Source organism: Triticum aestivum, chromosome 4D (genome assembly GCF_018294505.1).
Source record: "Triticum aestivum cultivar Chinese Spring chromosome 4D, IWGSC CS RefSeq v2.1, whole genome shotgun sequence".
In the NCBI taxonomy this organism is placed as follows: Eukaryota; Viridiplantae; Streptophyta; class Magnoliopsida; order Poales; family Poaceae; genus Triticum; species Triticum aestivum.
In genome coordinates this window covers 490,957,140-490,972,073 of record NC_057805.1, presented here as the reverse complement: position 1 = coordinate 490,972,073, position 14,934 = coordinate 490,957,140, and the positions used below count along the sequence as shown (strand labels likewise).

Genomic DNA, 14,934 nt, shown 5'->3' with positions numbered 1-14,934 from the left:
TATCTCTTACTTCTCCCAAATAAGTTGTGCTTGCATTATCTGTTTGACTTCACTGTGTGGCAACTATTGTTGTTTGGCTTCATACTATCTTCCATCCTGACCCTTGCTACCTAGCTGCTAATAGTCTTCGTGCTTTCACTTCATTGAATACTTAACTATGGCTTGCCTAGTGTATTCTACCTTCCGCTGCATGTCAATAGGTTCATTTCTAGTGTTTGTCTTCGAAACTCCCATGTTTTGAAGACTTTCATAAAATCGCCTATTCATCCCCCTCTATTCGATAACTAGCACTTTCAGTTACTCCCCACTACGACTAACCTTGTGCTCCTATTTTCTAATATCGCGTGTGTTTTACAAAAGTGACTTTTCAAGTTGTTTAAACTTGTGTTTCAAACATAATCCAGATAATATTAACAACCATAGTATAATCCATCTGTAATTGGACAATGTTGCTTTCGCCCTCGAACACACATGTGTGAGTCATGTGTCATAAGTAAATATCAATTTAGTTATGTAGGTTAATTTTCATCAGGGCTATAGTCTGACAATAAACCTAGCTCCTTCCAATTAGTATTTGTACTCGGGTGATCTTTCCTGTATATTCTTTGATACCGTATTCCAATAATCTTCATTAAGTATTTACTCAAGTACACCATGAGTATGTATAGATTACTCAAGTTATAGCTCCATCAACAATAATTCCATACATGGTGAATAACTATTTCCAAATGGGATTAAATAGTTGTAGGACACAGATAATCCCTACATCTCGGCCACATTGACAATGTTGCTCTGGCCATCATTATGCTCCCTCTCCAATGCCTTCCTCTTGGATCCAGCTGAGACATTCTTCTTCCCGCCTACGACATCATGGAGCCTCCATTCTATTGTTGCCCTGTTGGATTCTAGCTCTTTTACCCTTTGCTCCAGCTCCTTGAGATAAGCTATCGTTTCTAGGAGGATTGATGCTTTGTCCACCTGCAGTTAACAACGATCCAGGAATAAAAGCTACTGTATGAAAAACAAATGGTGCAATTTGCTAAAAAGAAATGTGTGCAAGATAACTAAAAATTCTTTTAGAAGGGAATATAATAAATAAAACTGAATATTTCCATACGGCGGCCGGGGAATACCACAATAAATATTACTACCTTGTGAATGGATGGGACCAGTGACTTGAGAACCATGAACATCTCGTTGAGCCTCTCGCGACGCCTTCTCTCTGATATGACATGGGTCTTGATGTTACTTTCCTGAGCTCTCGCAATACTGCCACCATCACCATTGTTCGTCCATGCACCGCCAGCCACAATTTTCTTTAGCAACTTCTGTGACTCCTTGGTGTCGGTGACCCGCGCAACCATATCTTTCAACTCCGGTGACCTCCTCCAGGCTATAAAACAGGATGGTCGAGTACCTTGAACGGAGCTACTTAAAGTGACGATCACATCTTCCGTGCATGGGGACTCCATAGACGGCACCATTTGCGGGGAAGAAATGAACTCAAAGGACATGTCCATGACCCAGTTGTCCTCGCGAGCACACCTGTCCAGCTCCTCGAGGAGGAAGTGGAACTCATCCATATCCTTTGTGACGCGCTCAAGGTTGACGTCAGAGAGGCACTCGACCTCCCTTAGCTCAGAGATCATCCCCTCAATGGCGTTGTGATCGAGATCTTTCAACATGATGCCAGCCTCGCTGGTTTCGTTTGCTAATGATGGGTTGGAGCTTGGCTCCTCTGACTCCAGGCATGCCGAGAACGACGGTAAGTGAAGCTCCCAGAAAGATGTGCCGATCTGATGCACCATGTCCGAGTCCTCCAAAACCTAGCAAGTCCATTGATTGCACTTTGTGAGTAGCACTTAATTAACTAGAGGATACCTCGCGCGTTTCTACGGGAATTGGTTGATGAAAACTGGGTTGAAACATGAGAACCAAAATTTAAAATGCATATGACTTATTATATTTGATTATGTATAGTTCTAACAATGTTTACTAAATATAAGTAGAATAATTAAATCGAAAACATTTTTCCATTCATGGGTGAATGTTGTGGTGGGTCTTTTCCCTTGCATGATTGCATGTTGAGATGGGCCCTATCCCAGTCATACTTGTATGGTGAGGTGGCACGCTTGCATGCTGAGATTAATAAGCTAGTCGAGATGACTCTCTTAGGTTTATAGGATATGTACCGATGAAGGGGAAAAACTTGTCCTCCTGTTGATTTGGTAGTTTGTCTTATCCTCATGCAAAGAACAATTCATACTGCTAGTCATGATAAACATGTTTTGTTTGCCAACAAAAATGAGCATGTGTTTTGTACATGAGTTATACTCCCTCTGTTTCTTTTTAGTCTACATATAAAAATTAGTCAAAGTCAAGCTTTGAAAAGTTTGACTAACTTTATATTAAAAAATTCAACACTCTCAATATGAAATCAATATTGTCAGCTGCATCATGAAATGTATTTTCATACTATGTAGTTTTAGTATTACACATGTTCATATTTTCTATACAAAAACTTTATGCATTTTTTCTTCAAACAAATTTTATATGCAAAGTAAAAAGAACCCACCACCCCCCCCCCCCGGGGGGGGGCGAGTAATTAACATGTCTTTTTGACAGAAAGACTGTAAGGAAGCCCCCTATAGTATAATTGGTGCAACAAACCAAAATCGCAGGTACCATGCCTTGAACCTGGCTTGGTGGGAAGGCATCGGTCCCGTTCCACCACTAGGCTATGCCTTAACAAGTTACTAATAGTCTACACACTGGGCTATCATTTTTTTGAAGGAAACACACTGGGCTATCGTTGATGGACCATTGTTGACAAGTGGACGAATATGTTAGAAATGACAGACATCTCAGATTGTTTGGAATAGAAACATGTATGTGGTAAGTTTTAAGTTGTGATCCAAATTTATATAAAGGCTAACTTCTATCGGAGCGGGGCGGAGACCTGTCGCCGGGAGGCTTGAACCGTAGAGGAGATGGGAGGTACGAATCAATATTAACCTAGGTAACTGCTAGAATATATATCCTTTGTAAGCCGCCACACGGGATAACTTCATTGTTGTAAATCCCCGGTGTTTGTAACCTCTACCGATATAATAAAGTTTCGCTGACTGTCTCTTGTGTTTTTTCCCCTTCACATTGGATGGTATTTCCATGTTAAAATCTTGTGTCCCTCTGTGTTGATTTGATCTCTATTGCATGTCGTATATCTAACAATAATTGTGTGATGACGGGTTGACACATCACTGATGGTTGTACGGAAAATCCGTCTAGGATAGTCGGATCTCTGAGCTAGTAAACATTAACCTGTTTCTTGGGGCCGCTTTGGTTCACAAGATTCTAAAAATGCAGAAACAAGAAAAATGCAGCATTTAGATGACATGGGATACTGAATCCCACAAGAATAGGAAAATTTTCACTCACTAATACCAAGGGACTCTATACCTTTGACAAGAAAATTGTATTTTGCTAATGATGAAAAACTCATAATAAGACAATAGGTTATAAGCTCTAGGCCTGAGGATTTGGTTCTAATTTCATTAAAGCCAACTCCTTAAGCCTACACTCTAAACCCTATTCTAAGTTGGGTAATATCCATGGCATGCATATCCTAGCTTTTTTATTTATTTTTATTTACCTGGTTTTCTAAAGAATAACTTGAAAAATGTATAGATAAACCCCAGGACTATCCAATTTGGATCACATAATCGCCTCATCTTTAAAACCAGGTTCTTAATCCCCTAAACTATCTTAAACCGGACAAATCACTCCCCAGCCTCCACTTGAGTGGTATGGGACGGCTCTTTTGCTTACTTGGCGCCTGGGTTGAGCCCACCAAGTGGCCACATCGGACATGGTTAATGCATGCGGTTTAAAACGAGCCCCTGAGCCGGTTCCAACCAAATGAGCCGCCGCTTCTTCTGCTTTCTTCCTCCAACGCCGCTAGGTTTTCTGCTCCTCCTCCCCTCCACACACCATGGTGATTATGATCACAGGAAGCACGTGCTTGTCGCGGGTTTTTCAATGAGGCGAGACCGCCGTCATTTGGGTCTTTCAATTTCCCGCTGTATGAGTACAAGCCGATTCTCAAGTGTGAGTGCGATGTGAAGATGCCTTGTTGGATTTCGTGGAGAGATAACAATACAGGAATGGAGAAATCACAAGTGCAACCATTGATTGGTAGTTTCTGTTCTCTAAAGAATACCCCGCTTTGTTTTGTTGCAAGATTGGAGGCATTGGTGGATGCTTGTTCTTCAAGTGTTTGGATAAACCAGGCACACCTCTCCAGCAACAGTTAATTAAGGATGTACATGATGATGTTTGGACAAGAAAGAAGAGAATGAAAAGCTTGCGTTTAGACAGTTGGACAGAGAGCATAGGTTTTAAAGGTTGTAGATGGAAGCTCCAGTAGCATGCTGCTTTTCTTGTTTCTCCTCTGAATATTGCATCGGGGAGGGAGGAGAAGAGAAGGGAGGCGAAGGGGCAGGGGCAGGGAACGGGTCTGGTTGGAACCGGCTCGGGGCTTCGTTTATACCGGACGAACTAGCCCCTCTCCGACGTGGCCGGTCGCTGGGAAAAACAGCCGTCCCATACCGCTCAAGTGGAGGCTGGGGGTGGGGTGATTTTTCCGGTTTAAGATAGTTTAGGGGATTAAGAACTTGGTTTTAAAGATGAGGGGGTTATGTCATCCAAATTGGATAGTTTTGGGGGTTATGTGATCCAATTTTCATGCTTTTTTAGGAACCAGTAGGAGCACTGCCTTTTCATTATAAGAAGGAAGAAAGGCGAGACATAATTTTTGGCCACGGTTTCAATGGACGGACCAAGAATTTTTGTTGCTTCTATCATTTGTAAGCATGTCTGTCTCCTAATGAATTTTGTACATGCAACCACTTGTATAAGTAGGCATTGTTCGTGGTTACATGATCCAGCAGGAGAAAGAGTGCTTACTATTCAAGGGAACAACATCCTTGGTCTAAGCTATTCTTTTGTGTACTAGCTAAATAAATAAAAATAGCATCTTGTTTACATATGGGTAGCATAGGTACTCTATTGCCAGCTGTGAGTAAATTTCCTGAAATAATGTAAGCGCTAGTTTCTGTTGGCTGATTATAAAAGCATGACCAATTGTTTACATACGGTTAATTCGTAGCCTAATTCAAGGATATACACCACAAGGTCCTCACATATGTTATTCCTTCAGCACATGCCTTTGTTGCATCAAAAATGCATTGGGGAAGAGATAACATTTTGGGACCACCTGATATTTTCCCTTGATTTGGTTTCTGACTTAGTCATATGTAGCCCATTGGCCATGATTTTAGCGCCGGTCATTAGAAGTTAGTGCTATATGCATGCTATATATGCAAGTCTGAGGCCATTTAAATTGATTGTTTATTGCTGAGTGTTGAGGCTTTTTTATTGTGTGATGCTACAAGACCAAGTTCATGTTCATTAGATAAATAGATCACAACTTTATACATAACATGTAGCTAACAATGCTATCTATAAACTTGCCATCTACATTCTTGATGAAGCTCAGCTTGCTCTTGTAGCATTTGCATGGTCTTAAGCTTACATTCAACTACTATGGGCCAATTTCTATTGGCTTTCATTGCTGAGCTTCGTGCGATGCTGCAAAGACCAAACTCAGATATATCACAACTTTGTACATACCTAAGCCTATTATTCATAAAGTTGACATGTGTATGCCTAATAAAGCTGTTGAAATATATTGCCCACCTCTGTCCATCACTTCAGACTTTTGGATGAGTTGGCTGGAGCATGAATTCAGTATGGTATCTGAGCCAAGAGATCTTGAGTTCAAGACCCTGCCAACGCAGTATGATATAAAACGGTACTACGGCCTACATCGATCTCACGTCTAAGGACTAAAATAGGCTAGACGTGAGGGGGGTGATGAAATATGTTGCCCACCTCTATCCATCAACTCGGACTTTTGGATGAGTTGGCTGGAGCATGAATTCAATAAAACCTCAGCTTGCTTTTGTAGCATTCACATGACCTTGATCTTAAATTAAACTAAGTATGAGTTTTTTAAATTTTGAATCTTGCGTTGCTAAGTTGAATTGAATTTTAAAAACATGGAGCCTAGTTTGGCACATTGTACAAAACTACTGGTGATGGATCTGAGTTCTCCTATGAGAATTTTTGCCATGAGTAGGGCATCGATGTAACCAAGAAAAGCACTGTTATGTTTTACCCCAACATTTGATCTCCAAACGTCTGATTCAACTGATTATACTTGTTAAGACTGAATGTGCTATTAGCACAAAACTGAACAAATTCTTTATTTATGTGTCAACAGGTAGATTAGGGAGAGACCTACTTCATCTCGCCGTTAGTGCCATGTTTTGGCACACTGTACGAGACACATTTATCTGAAAGAGTGTTTTGTATAGTGTTGCTGAAATGTCATAGCCATGAAGATCTTCTATTTCGATGATGCTATACAAACAGACATTACCATGAGCATAATCCGGACAAATCCGAAGATGGAGCTGACAAGGGTCTAGGTGTTGGATGTTTTGGGTGTCGCATCCTGATTGTGGGGTTATGGTCTTGGAAAGACATTGGCCTGCTCATCTTTTGCCACCCATTGCGAAGGCAATGACGTAACCAAGAAAGAAACATATTTCATTTGTTGGCAACTTATTAGATTTCTAGAACTATGTCTATTAGATTTCTACAACTTCCCATTAGATGCAATTTATGATGCATATGGAATGGATATATTATTCTGTTGGTTGTAAACTATGTAATATAGATGAAATCTTAGAAGCCCAAATTTTGTTTATGTCATAGATGAATATATCTCGATTTGTATGTGCTTAGAATGCAATATGTGTGTATGTATATGTAATTATGTATATAGGAAATGTGCTCCCTCAGCGACTGGGGTTGCTAAGAGGCGGTGCAGTCCCATATGCACTGCTAGCAATGGGTTTTCCCTTACCCGGCTAGAGACACCCGTCAGAAGATGAAGGTCAGCGATGAGAAAAAAGGATGGGTCCTCAAGCCCGTCAATGATGGTACATCCAAAACTCAAAAAAGCCAATAGGGCTTGCACCCGCCCATGGCTGTGGTGGGTGGATCTAGCTGACGGCGACACCTTGGTGGTCGGAGGTCACATGAGGCACCATCCAAAGGAGACCCCGCTCGCAGGAGGAGCTCCACCATGTGACATCGGATCCGACGCACAAAGGACCTTCATCACGCGACGCCAGATCCACTCCTCAGAGGGGAGCCTCATGACCCGACCTCCGAGAAGCCTCTCGGAGGAGGAGATGTTTGATATGTTGTACTCCCTCCGATCCCTTTTAGTCTGCGCATAAGTTTTTCTCATTTTTTTTCGTATAGTCTGCGCGATCCGGATGCTGAGCGATTTCTTCCGGTCTATCCCTATTCCTCTGCTCGGCGTGCATTAACTTCTGCCACGCATGCAGCGCATGCACCAATAACAGCCATGCAGAGAAATACTACTCGGGAGGTGGGGGAGGAAACGAGGAGAAGTGGCCAATAACCGACTCGCGTAATTATCGCCTCCCAGCTGTCCCGATTGTTACGATCCATCCAACGCAGGGGTAATTTCGTCCAAAATCAATGATACGTAGTGCTCCTCGGTATGCGTGATTTGAGTTATGCCCAGGGTAAAAAGGATCGGAGGGAGTACTACATCTTATCAACAAGAAAAGAAAGGGAGTTATTGTCGGGGTGCGGCCAGTCAGCGACGTAGGGGGTGGGCCAGCGGCGATATGAGAAGTGGCACATGCAGATTCGTAGTCGGTGCGGTGGGCATGGGGAGGAACAAGTTGGAATGTTGCTTCCGATAGAAGCTGCAGTGTCATTTACGTCAATTGCTAGATCCACCACCATTGTTGTAGGTTCCCTCAGCAGAGGTCGCGTAGGGGCCCGAACAGTGGTACCTGTAAGACCTATGGCATGTAGGAAATCTGCTATATGTGGTTGGCGCCCTGCCCGCCATTGATCACCTATTAGCAGTGGTAGGAGGTCAGTGGCAGGCACCCTCCACATCAATGCCTGCCACTACTAGGCAACTTGTGCACGTCATTGTTAACCTGTTCTACAATAGTGAGAGAGAGGGACAACCGAACCTTCTGACTAGTAGCTTCAGTGAAGATGATGGAAATGACTAAAGGTGCTAGGTGCAGGAACTGCAATTTGATTCACGGGGTATCGTACGGATTAGCACAAAATAGCTCTATCAGAAACATAGTTAAAAAACCCAACTAGAGCACGGGCCTTGGCGGTTTCTTAAGCTAATAAGACCATTTCACAATTGGACTGGAGAAAACAGGTCAAACCGGCTGGTTTTCTGAAAAACCGGTGAATAAACCAGGCCTTTGAATCAGAACAAAATCCAGAAAAAAATGTTCTTATAGAATTCATGAGAAGTTTCTTTTCGGTGAAGGCCTATTTATTGATTAACTGGGAAGTTCGTAGGAATACAAAAAGGGTCATGAGGATTACCAAGCCACAAGTGGCGACCCTGGTTTAAAAAAATCGAAAATGTGGTTCCCAAGTCGCTGGAGTATCAGGCAGGGCCTAGCCAAGGCCCAATTACCAATCTGGCTCTGCTACTTTGTTGTCCAGGTTAAGGAAGTAATTTTATTTCACCGTTGTTTTACACTATATGAGCATCTATATATTACTCGACATATATTATTTTATGGTAATAAACCGGACAATAAACTGGTGATCCAGCGGTCCAACCGGTGAAAACCTGAACCGACATGCTCAATGGTTTGGCAACTAGTCAGGTTTTCTAAACTATGGTCGGAAACAAAATACGGATTCACTAGATGATGAACAGTATCCTATATTGACAATGCAAATAAATTTTGCACATGGTTCAGATCCCCATGCACTAGAAGGCAAGTTGTACGGTACATAAGGGTGTACCCACCCTTCCCCGCCAAAAAAGGGTGTTCCCACCCCAGGACTAAACAAGCCACTATCATGCATAATTTTCAGATTTGTTTTTTGAGACACTTGAAAATTTTATTCCAGATTTTTTTTCGAAATCCAAGCTCACTGGATTCCAGGATCAAAAAAACATTTTCGGTACTCATTCCGTCCAGGTGCATTAGGTCTCTCCAATTCATAAGTGCTTAGGTAAGGTGTTAAGAGTTTAGCGACTAAAGTCCCCAAAGCTTGGTTGCTTAACTTGTTGTAGCTAAACTCTGTCCATTTAATTATTTAGCACTGGTGACCGCCTCCTCCTCATCAAAAAGCTAGGATTCGTGCCTCTCGCCGGCGCCGCCGCTGGTCCGCCTCATCTCCAGTGGCCCTAGGGCCATGGGGGCGCGGTGGATCATGGCAAGGGCCGGCGGGAGAGCTCCATTGTTAGTCATTCCTTTGAGTTTTGTTAGGGTTTGTGTCCTGCTCAGGAAGGCGAAACGGCGCTGGCTCCCTGAAGATGGAATAAAGGTCTCCCTGCCTAGCCCCCGTTCCGGTGATGCATCTAGCATCGTTGGTGGGCGTGTGGAGGTGTGTGTCCGGCGGATCTATCCTCGGTGGATTTTCTCGGATCTGGTTGTTGTTCGTCTACGTTCGTGTGTCTTCAGGTTGAATCCTTTCGATCTACGTTATTCTTTATCAGCGGCGGTTGCTGCTCTGGTGCGCTGGTCCTATGGGGCCTTAGCACGACGACTTCCCGACTGTCTACTACAACAAGTTGTGCCCGACTCTGGCGAGGGAGGGGCGATGACGGCGGCGTGACTTCGGTTAGCTTCAGTTCTTGTAGTTGTCGGTAGGTGGTCTACGGATCTGGATGTCATTTTCATTAATTCTGGTGTTCGTTGTACTGTCATGATTGAAGATGAATAGATCGGAAGTTTTTTCGTATTTTTATTTATTTATTTAGCAATGGTGAGGTTTCGTCATTTAAATGTTTTGCATAGGTCTGTGCACTTGGCATTTGAGTGTACGGTTTTAGTATACGACTGTTGAAATCCACCATCAATTTCATCATGGTCGTATGGTAATCGAAGTGACTTGTGTCACGTTGTGGAAATACCTAATTTTAGTTAGGCGCCTAACGCATCTGGACAGAGGGAGTATCGTACGTACCCTTGGCCAGGCCGGAAGGTGTAACTCATGCTTATGGTGTAGTACCACTCAGCGTCACCGAGATCCTCCGGCGAGAGCGAGGCGACCGGACGCATTGCCCGGCGGTCGGAGTTGCCGCCGGACAAGAGCGACTCGTAGAGCTCCCTCAGTTGCTGGCTTCTCTGCCTCTACAGGACGAGGTTGCTGGTTGAGCTGGTGATCTTTCTCGTCTTTATCTCGCCATTGTAGAATCCTTCCTTCCACGCCAGAACTCTACAATACAAATGAAAACAAACCGATGGGCTTGATACATGAAAAGTAGGAACCTAGCTTGGGTATTTGCTTCACCAAAATATACTCCAACGTACCAAGATATATAAGACATTTTTGCAGGCTAGCTAGTTTGACCTGAAAACGTCTTATACTTTAATAGTACGGAGGTAGTACTATAGTACTCCCTCCATTCCACAATGTAGTGCTTCCTCTATCTCCGTGCTTCAACTTTGACCGTAAATTTAACTACCAAGACCGATTGCGGCGGGAGCAAAAATTATATCAGTGAATTCGTATTCGAAAGAAGTTTTTAATTATGTAAATTTTTCACCCGCCGCAGTCGGTCTCGTTCGTTAAATTTATGGTCAAAGTTCGACCTCGGGAAGCGTGGGCACACTATATTTTGGAATGGAGGGAGTACTGAGAACAGACGTTTGGCTCTCAGCCTCCATGGAGGCCTTTTTTTGAAAGAAAAAAAAATTCAAAGTTCAAACTTTTCGGTTTCAAAACAATCTGAAAAAATTGTGCAAGTTAACAAGGATGTTATGTGTATGTGTGTAAAATTTTAGGATGAAAAACATTGAAATGCGACCTGTAAAAAAAAACAAATTCATGGATTGGGAGGATGAATAGTATCATGTGTTAAAAAGCCCCTGATTTGTCTTTTTTGCACAGCCCTCATTTGAACGTATTTTCCCCTGAAAATTTACACACATGTGTGTTATGCCTTCATGTATTTCTGTGTTTTTTTTCAGAATTTTTTGAAACATAGAAAATATGAAATTTGATGAAATTCGAATTTTTCAAAACCGAGCTCCATGGAGCAAGGCCTCCAAAGACAATATTCGTATAGTACTACTCCCTCCGTTCCTAAATATAAGTTTGTTTTAGACATTTCAAATGAACTACAACATAAGGATATATGTAGACATATTTTAGAGCGTAGATTCATTCATTTTGCTTCGTATGTTGTCACTTGTTGGAATCTCTAGAAAGACTTATATTTGAGAATGGAGGGAGTACTATATAAAGTGTAATTACCCCGCTGGGCTCGTGGAGATGGACCAGAAAATGGCATACGTCCAGTTGATGCTCCTCACAGCAGCGGCGAGCTGGTAGCTGAACTGCTTCCCCGCCGATGGTTCCTGACCGGGACCGGAAGGAGCAGCCATTGATCACCACACTAGCCACCTTTGCTATTTCCTGCATACACACAACTTGCAAGGTGAAGCCAATTAAATATGCAAGAATATGTGGGAAATTCCAGCTGAAACAGAGTTAAAGCTTACTTGAGCTCCGTGCAGAGTGCAGACTGCAGAGCAAGAAGAGAGAGCTAGACAGCAATCTCGCACCATTAACAACTACTCCCTCCGTTCCGAAATGTAGGTCGCTGGCGACCTTGTTCCGACCAGGTGAAATCGTGCAAAAGGACCATACTACCCCCAATTTGAATTTGAAGCCTGCGTCGTCTTCTACCTTCAGCCCTCCAGCTCCACGCCCACCTCCGCCCTCGCCCTCCACCCCCACCTCCGCCCTCCATCGCCACCTCCTCCCACATCCGGCGACTGTGCCCAGGTCCCAGGCGCCCCCACCTCCGGCGACTGCGCCCAGGTCCAGGCGCCCCCACATCCGGCGACTGCGCCCAGGTCCAGGGACCCCCACATCCGGCGACTGCGCCCAGGTCCAGGGACCCCCACATCCGGCGACTGCGCTCAGGTCCAGGCGCTCCCACATCCGGCGACTGCGCCCAGGTCCAGGCGCCTCCACCTCCAGCCCAGGCGCTCCTCCTCTCCCACGTCCAGGAGCTCCTCCTGGCCCGTGCATGCCCAGGTGGAGGCTCTTCCTCGACCTGCTGCTGGGCTCGGCTGCGGCCCAGGTTCATCTCCTCAACCGGAGCTGCTGCCTGCATTTGATTCAGATGTTTGTTGCCGACAATTCAACAAATAATGTGAACAAGTTAACTGAATTTGGCAGTACTGATGGAGTATAATTCAGAGATATCACTAAATTTGAACTGATAATTTGAACAAGAATGCCAAATGTATGTATACAGAAAGAATGCCAAATAGAGTAAAACTGTAGGTCTTGATTCCTTTTCAAAATTTTAGAAAGATACTCCAACAATTTGCATCATAATGGAGTACTTACTCTGCTTAAGAGGAAAGGAGACCCCTGTTTCGTGCTTAATATTCACAGCCCATGGCTCCATGGCCAGGAGAGAACCTGAAGCTACCCTTTGGTGCTGCTGATGCTACCAGCGTTTGAAGTACTCATTCCTGGGAAAATATGGCACAAGAAGCATCATTAAAAAAATACTCATTCCTCAAGTTTCTTTAATCTTTTACTATGATCAGCACTTGCTGTTAACAGTTGCTATGAGTAAGAGCCGCGACTTGCTGTTAACAGTGGCACCAAGCATCTCTACTCGGTGGCAATCTTTCGGAATGGAGTCCGGAGTCGTCGTAGTCGTAGTCGCAGCTCTTGTACACGGTCCTATCAAGAAGAAGAGAGCACGTCCTACTATAACAGTAAGTCCTACTTGTAGCTCCAACATACTCCTGAAAGAAGTGCTCACATGCTACTGTACTGCTGCAAGAAGTGCTAGCAAATGGCTTAAATGTATCAGGTCCTACTCTAGTTTACTCCAGTTTAGGTTGCAGAAAAAATGCACTACTATGGACTATGGAGTATCAGGTCCCTAGCAAAAATGCACTACAAAGCAAGCAATAATGCTACTCCAATTTTCACAGATTAAAGCAATACTGACTGCAAGCAATATTGCAAAATTACAGAGAACCAAAATTGCAAAATTCAGTACTCCATAACATTACTGAAACTTTACTGTGCTTGGAACTATACTGAAACTTTAGTCCATATATATATGATCATTTTTGTTTGAAAAGTTTCATTTAATTTTGTGTTAAGTAGTTTTAATTAATTAAAGTTTTTAACTGCTTGAGATGAGAGAAATGAGAATAAGAGAGAAGGGCTACTGCTTGCAAGCACAGCTGCTTGCAAGTCCTACAGTAAATGATTTCAGTTAATCAAAGAGGAGACGGTGGTCAGACCTTGATGCAGTACAAGTGGAGTATTGCCTGGCCGCCGCGCTTGTGGAACGCCATGGAGCTCCAGATTTAAGCCCTGGCCAAGTTAAATGAGCTCCAGATTAAAGCCCTGGCCATCTACGACGACGTCCAGATGCGGCTCATCATCACGGCGACATCCAGATGCGGCTCCAGCTCCTCCCGCTCGTGCTCCAGCTCCCCACGCCGCCGTCTTCACGCCCGGGCCGGTTCAGCGCCTCCTTCAAGCCTCAAAGCAGATCGACTGCCGGCGCACTCAGATCTAGCGCCAGTGCGCACGTCCTCCTCGCCCAGCAGCGTGTTGCCGGCGCATAAAAATGGCAGCTTTCTGCATCTACTCCTCGCCCAGCACCGCGTTGCCGGAGTAGGAGAGGGCGGCGCGTGGGGAGCGGTAAGCTAGGCGGCGGCGCGTGGGGAGCGGTGAGCTAGGCGGCGGTGCGGAGCAAGATGCCGGCGAGAGGGAGAGAGAGAGGGCATGTCGCGCGCGAGAGAGAGACGAGTGGAGGGGAGCGAGTGGTGGGCGGCGTCGCGCGAGAGAGAGGGGAACGTGTCGGTGGGCACGAGAAGAGGGGTAGAATGGGAAACTCGAGAAATTTCGTAGCCTAGGAAATTTTGTACTACAGATCGTTAAACGACCTACATTTCGGAACAGAGGGAGTAGCTATTTATACATGCAAATGGGCCAACAATCCAAGCCATGCTACATTTTTGAGCAGACGAGTAACTATCCAAGGCACTGTGCTCACACTGTTGCACCAACAGCAACATTAGGCATCAAAAAAGCACCTTGTTCTCCCTCCGTACCGTACCGATGCAGTAGTCACCTTGCGAAAAACAGATACTCCCGTAACATAAGTCCCCACCAGCAGGCGACGCAGGAGCGCACGGGAACCACTCATCTTCTCAAGCTCCAACAACATGTAGAAGAGAATTATTTATATAAAGGTCCAACTCTTCTTTCAAATCAGAGGTGGTACTAAAATTTTCACCACCTAGTCGTATAACCCACATAGGCCCTTAGAGTTTTTCAGAAATTGTTGGATGAGTCTAAAGCCCATCCTTTATTTCAACAGTTAGTGGCTTACACTTAGCGGAAGAACTCGCGCCACGGAGATGGTAGTCTTGCTAGGACAAGATGAAGTAATAGTTTTGGAAGTTTCTCAACATTTCATTTTTAAAGAAATACTGTAGCTAGCAAGCAGACGTTTTTGTAAATTATAAGGAATAGTATGCGCGTACGTTTAATCGTTAAAGAAAATGGGCGTGATGGGAGTAAAAGCCAAAATGGAACCCTCTATAAACGGTCCTCTGCTAGTGTTTTGCTTTCATCGGGAATAGAGGAGAATAGTCGCTCATTCTTCATCTTTCAAAGTGTGGTCAGGTGTTGGTTATTAAGTAAGTGGAACACTTCTTGATTAATTTTCTAATTTATTCATTTCTAGTCCTTTTCTATCTCCATTTAAACTGATAA

General features: G+C 44.1%; 1 protein-coding gene across 2 annotated transcripts; it reads right to left on the bottom strand.

The window, feature by feature from the left end:
* Nucleotides 1-583: 583 nt before the first annotated feature.
* LOC123098945 (anthocyanin regulatory R-S protein-like) lies at nt 584-14,028 on the bottom strand. Of its 2 annotated transcripts, XM_044521030.1 has the most exons (7): nt 13,449-14,026; nt 12,529-12,656; nt 11,670-12,283; nt 11,422-11,583; nt 10,129-10,380; nt 1,152-1,826; nt 584-978 (listed from the first exon to the last, which is right to left on the bottom strand). In XM_044521030.1, the coding sequence occupies exons 6-7, from the start codon at nt 1,806-1,808 to the stop codon at nt 763-765; spliced, it is 873 nt and encodes a 290-aa protein (XP_044376965.1). In that variant the 5' UTR covers nt 1,809-1,826; nt 10,129-10,380; nt 11,422-11,583; nt 11,670-12,283; nt 12,529-12,656; nt 13,449-14,026; the 3' UTR covers nt 584-762. The 2 variants fall into 2 exon arrangements, 1 of the variants encoding a protein (XP_044376965.1); XR_006448050.1 differs by lacking the exon at nt 1,152-1,826 and having other exon boundaries at nt 841-978; nt 11,422-11,597; nt 13,449-14,028.
* Between the last annotated feature and the right edge of the window lie 906 nt (nt 14,029-14,934).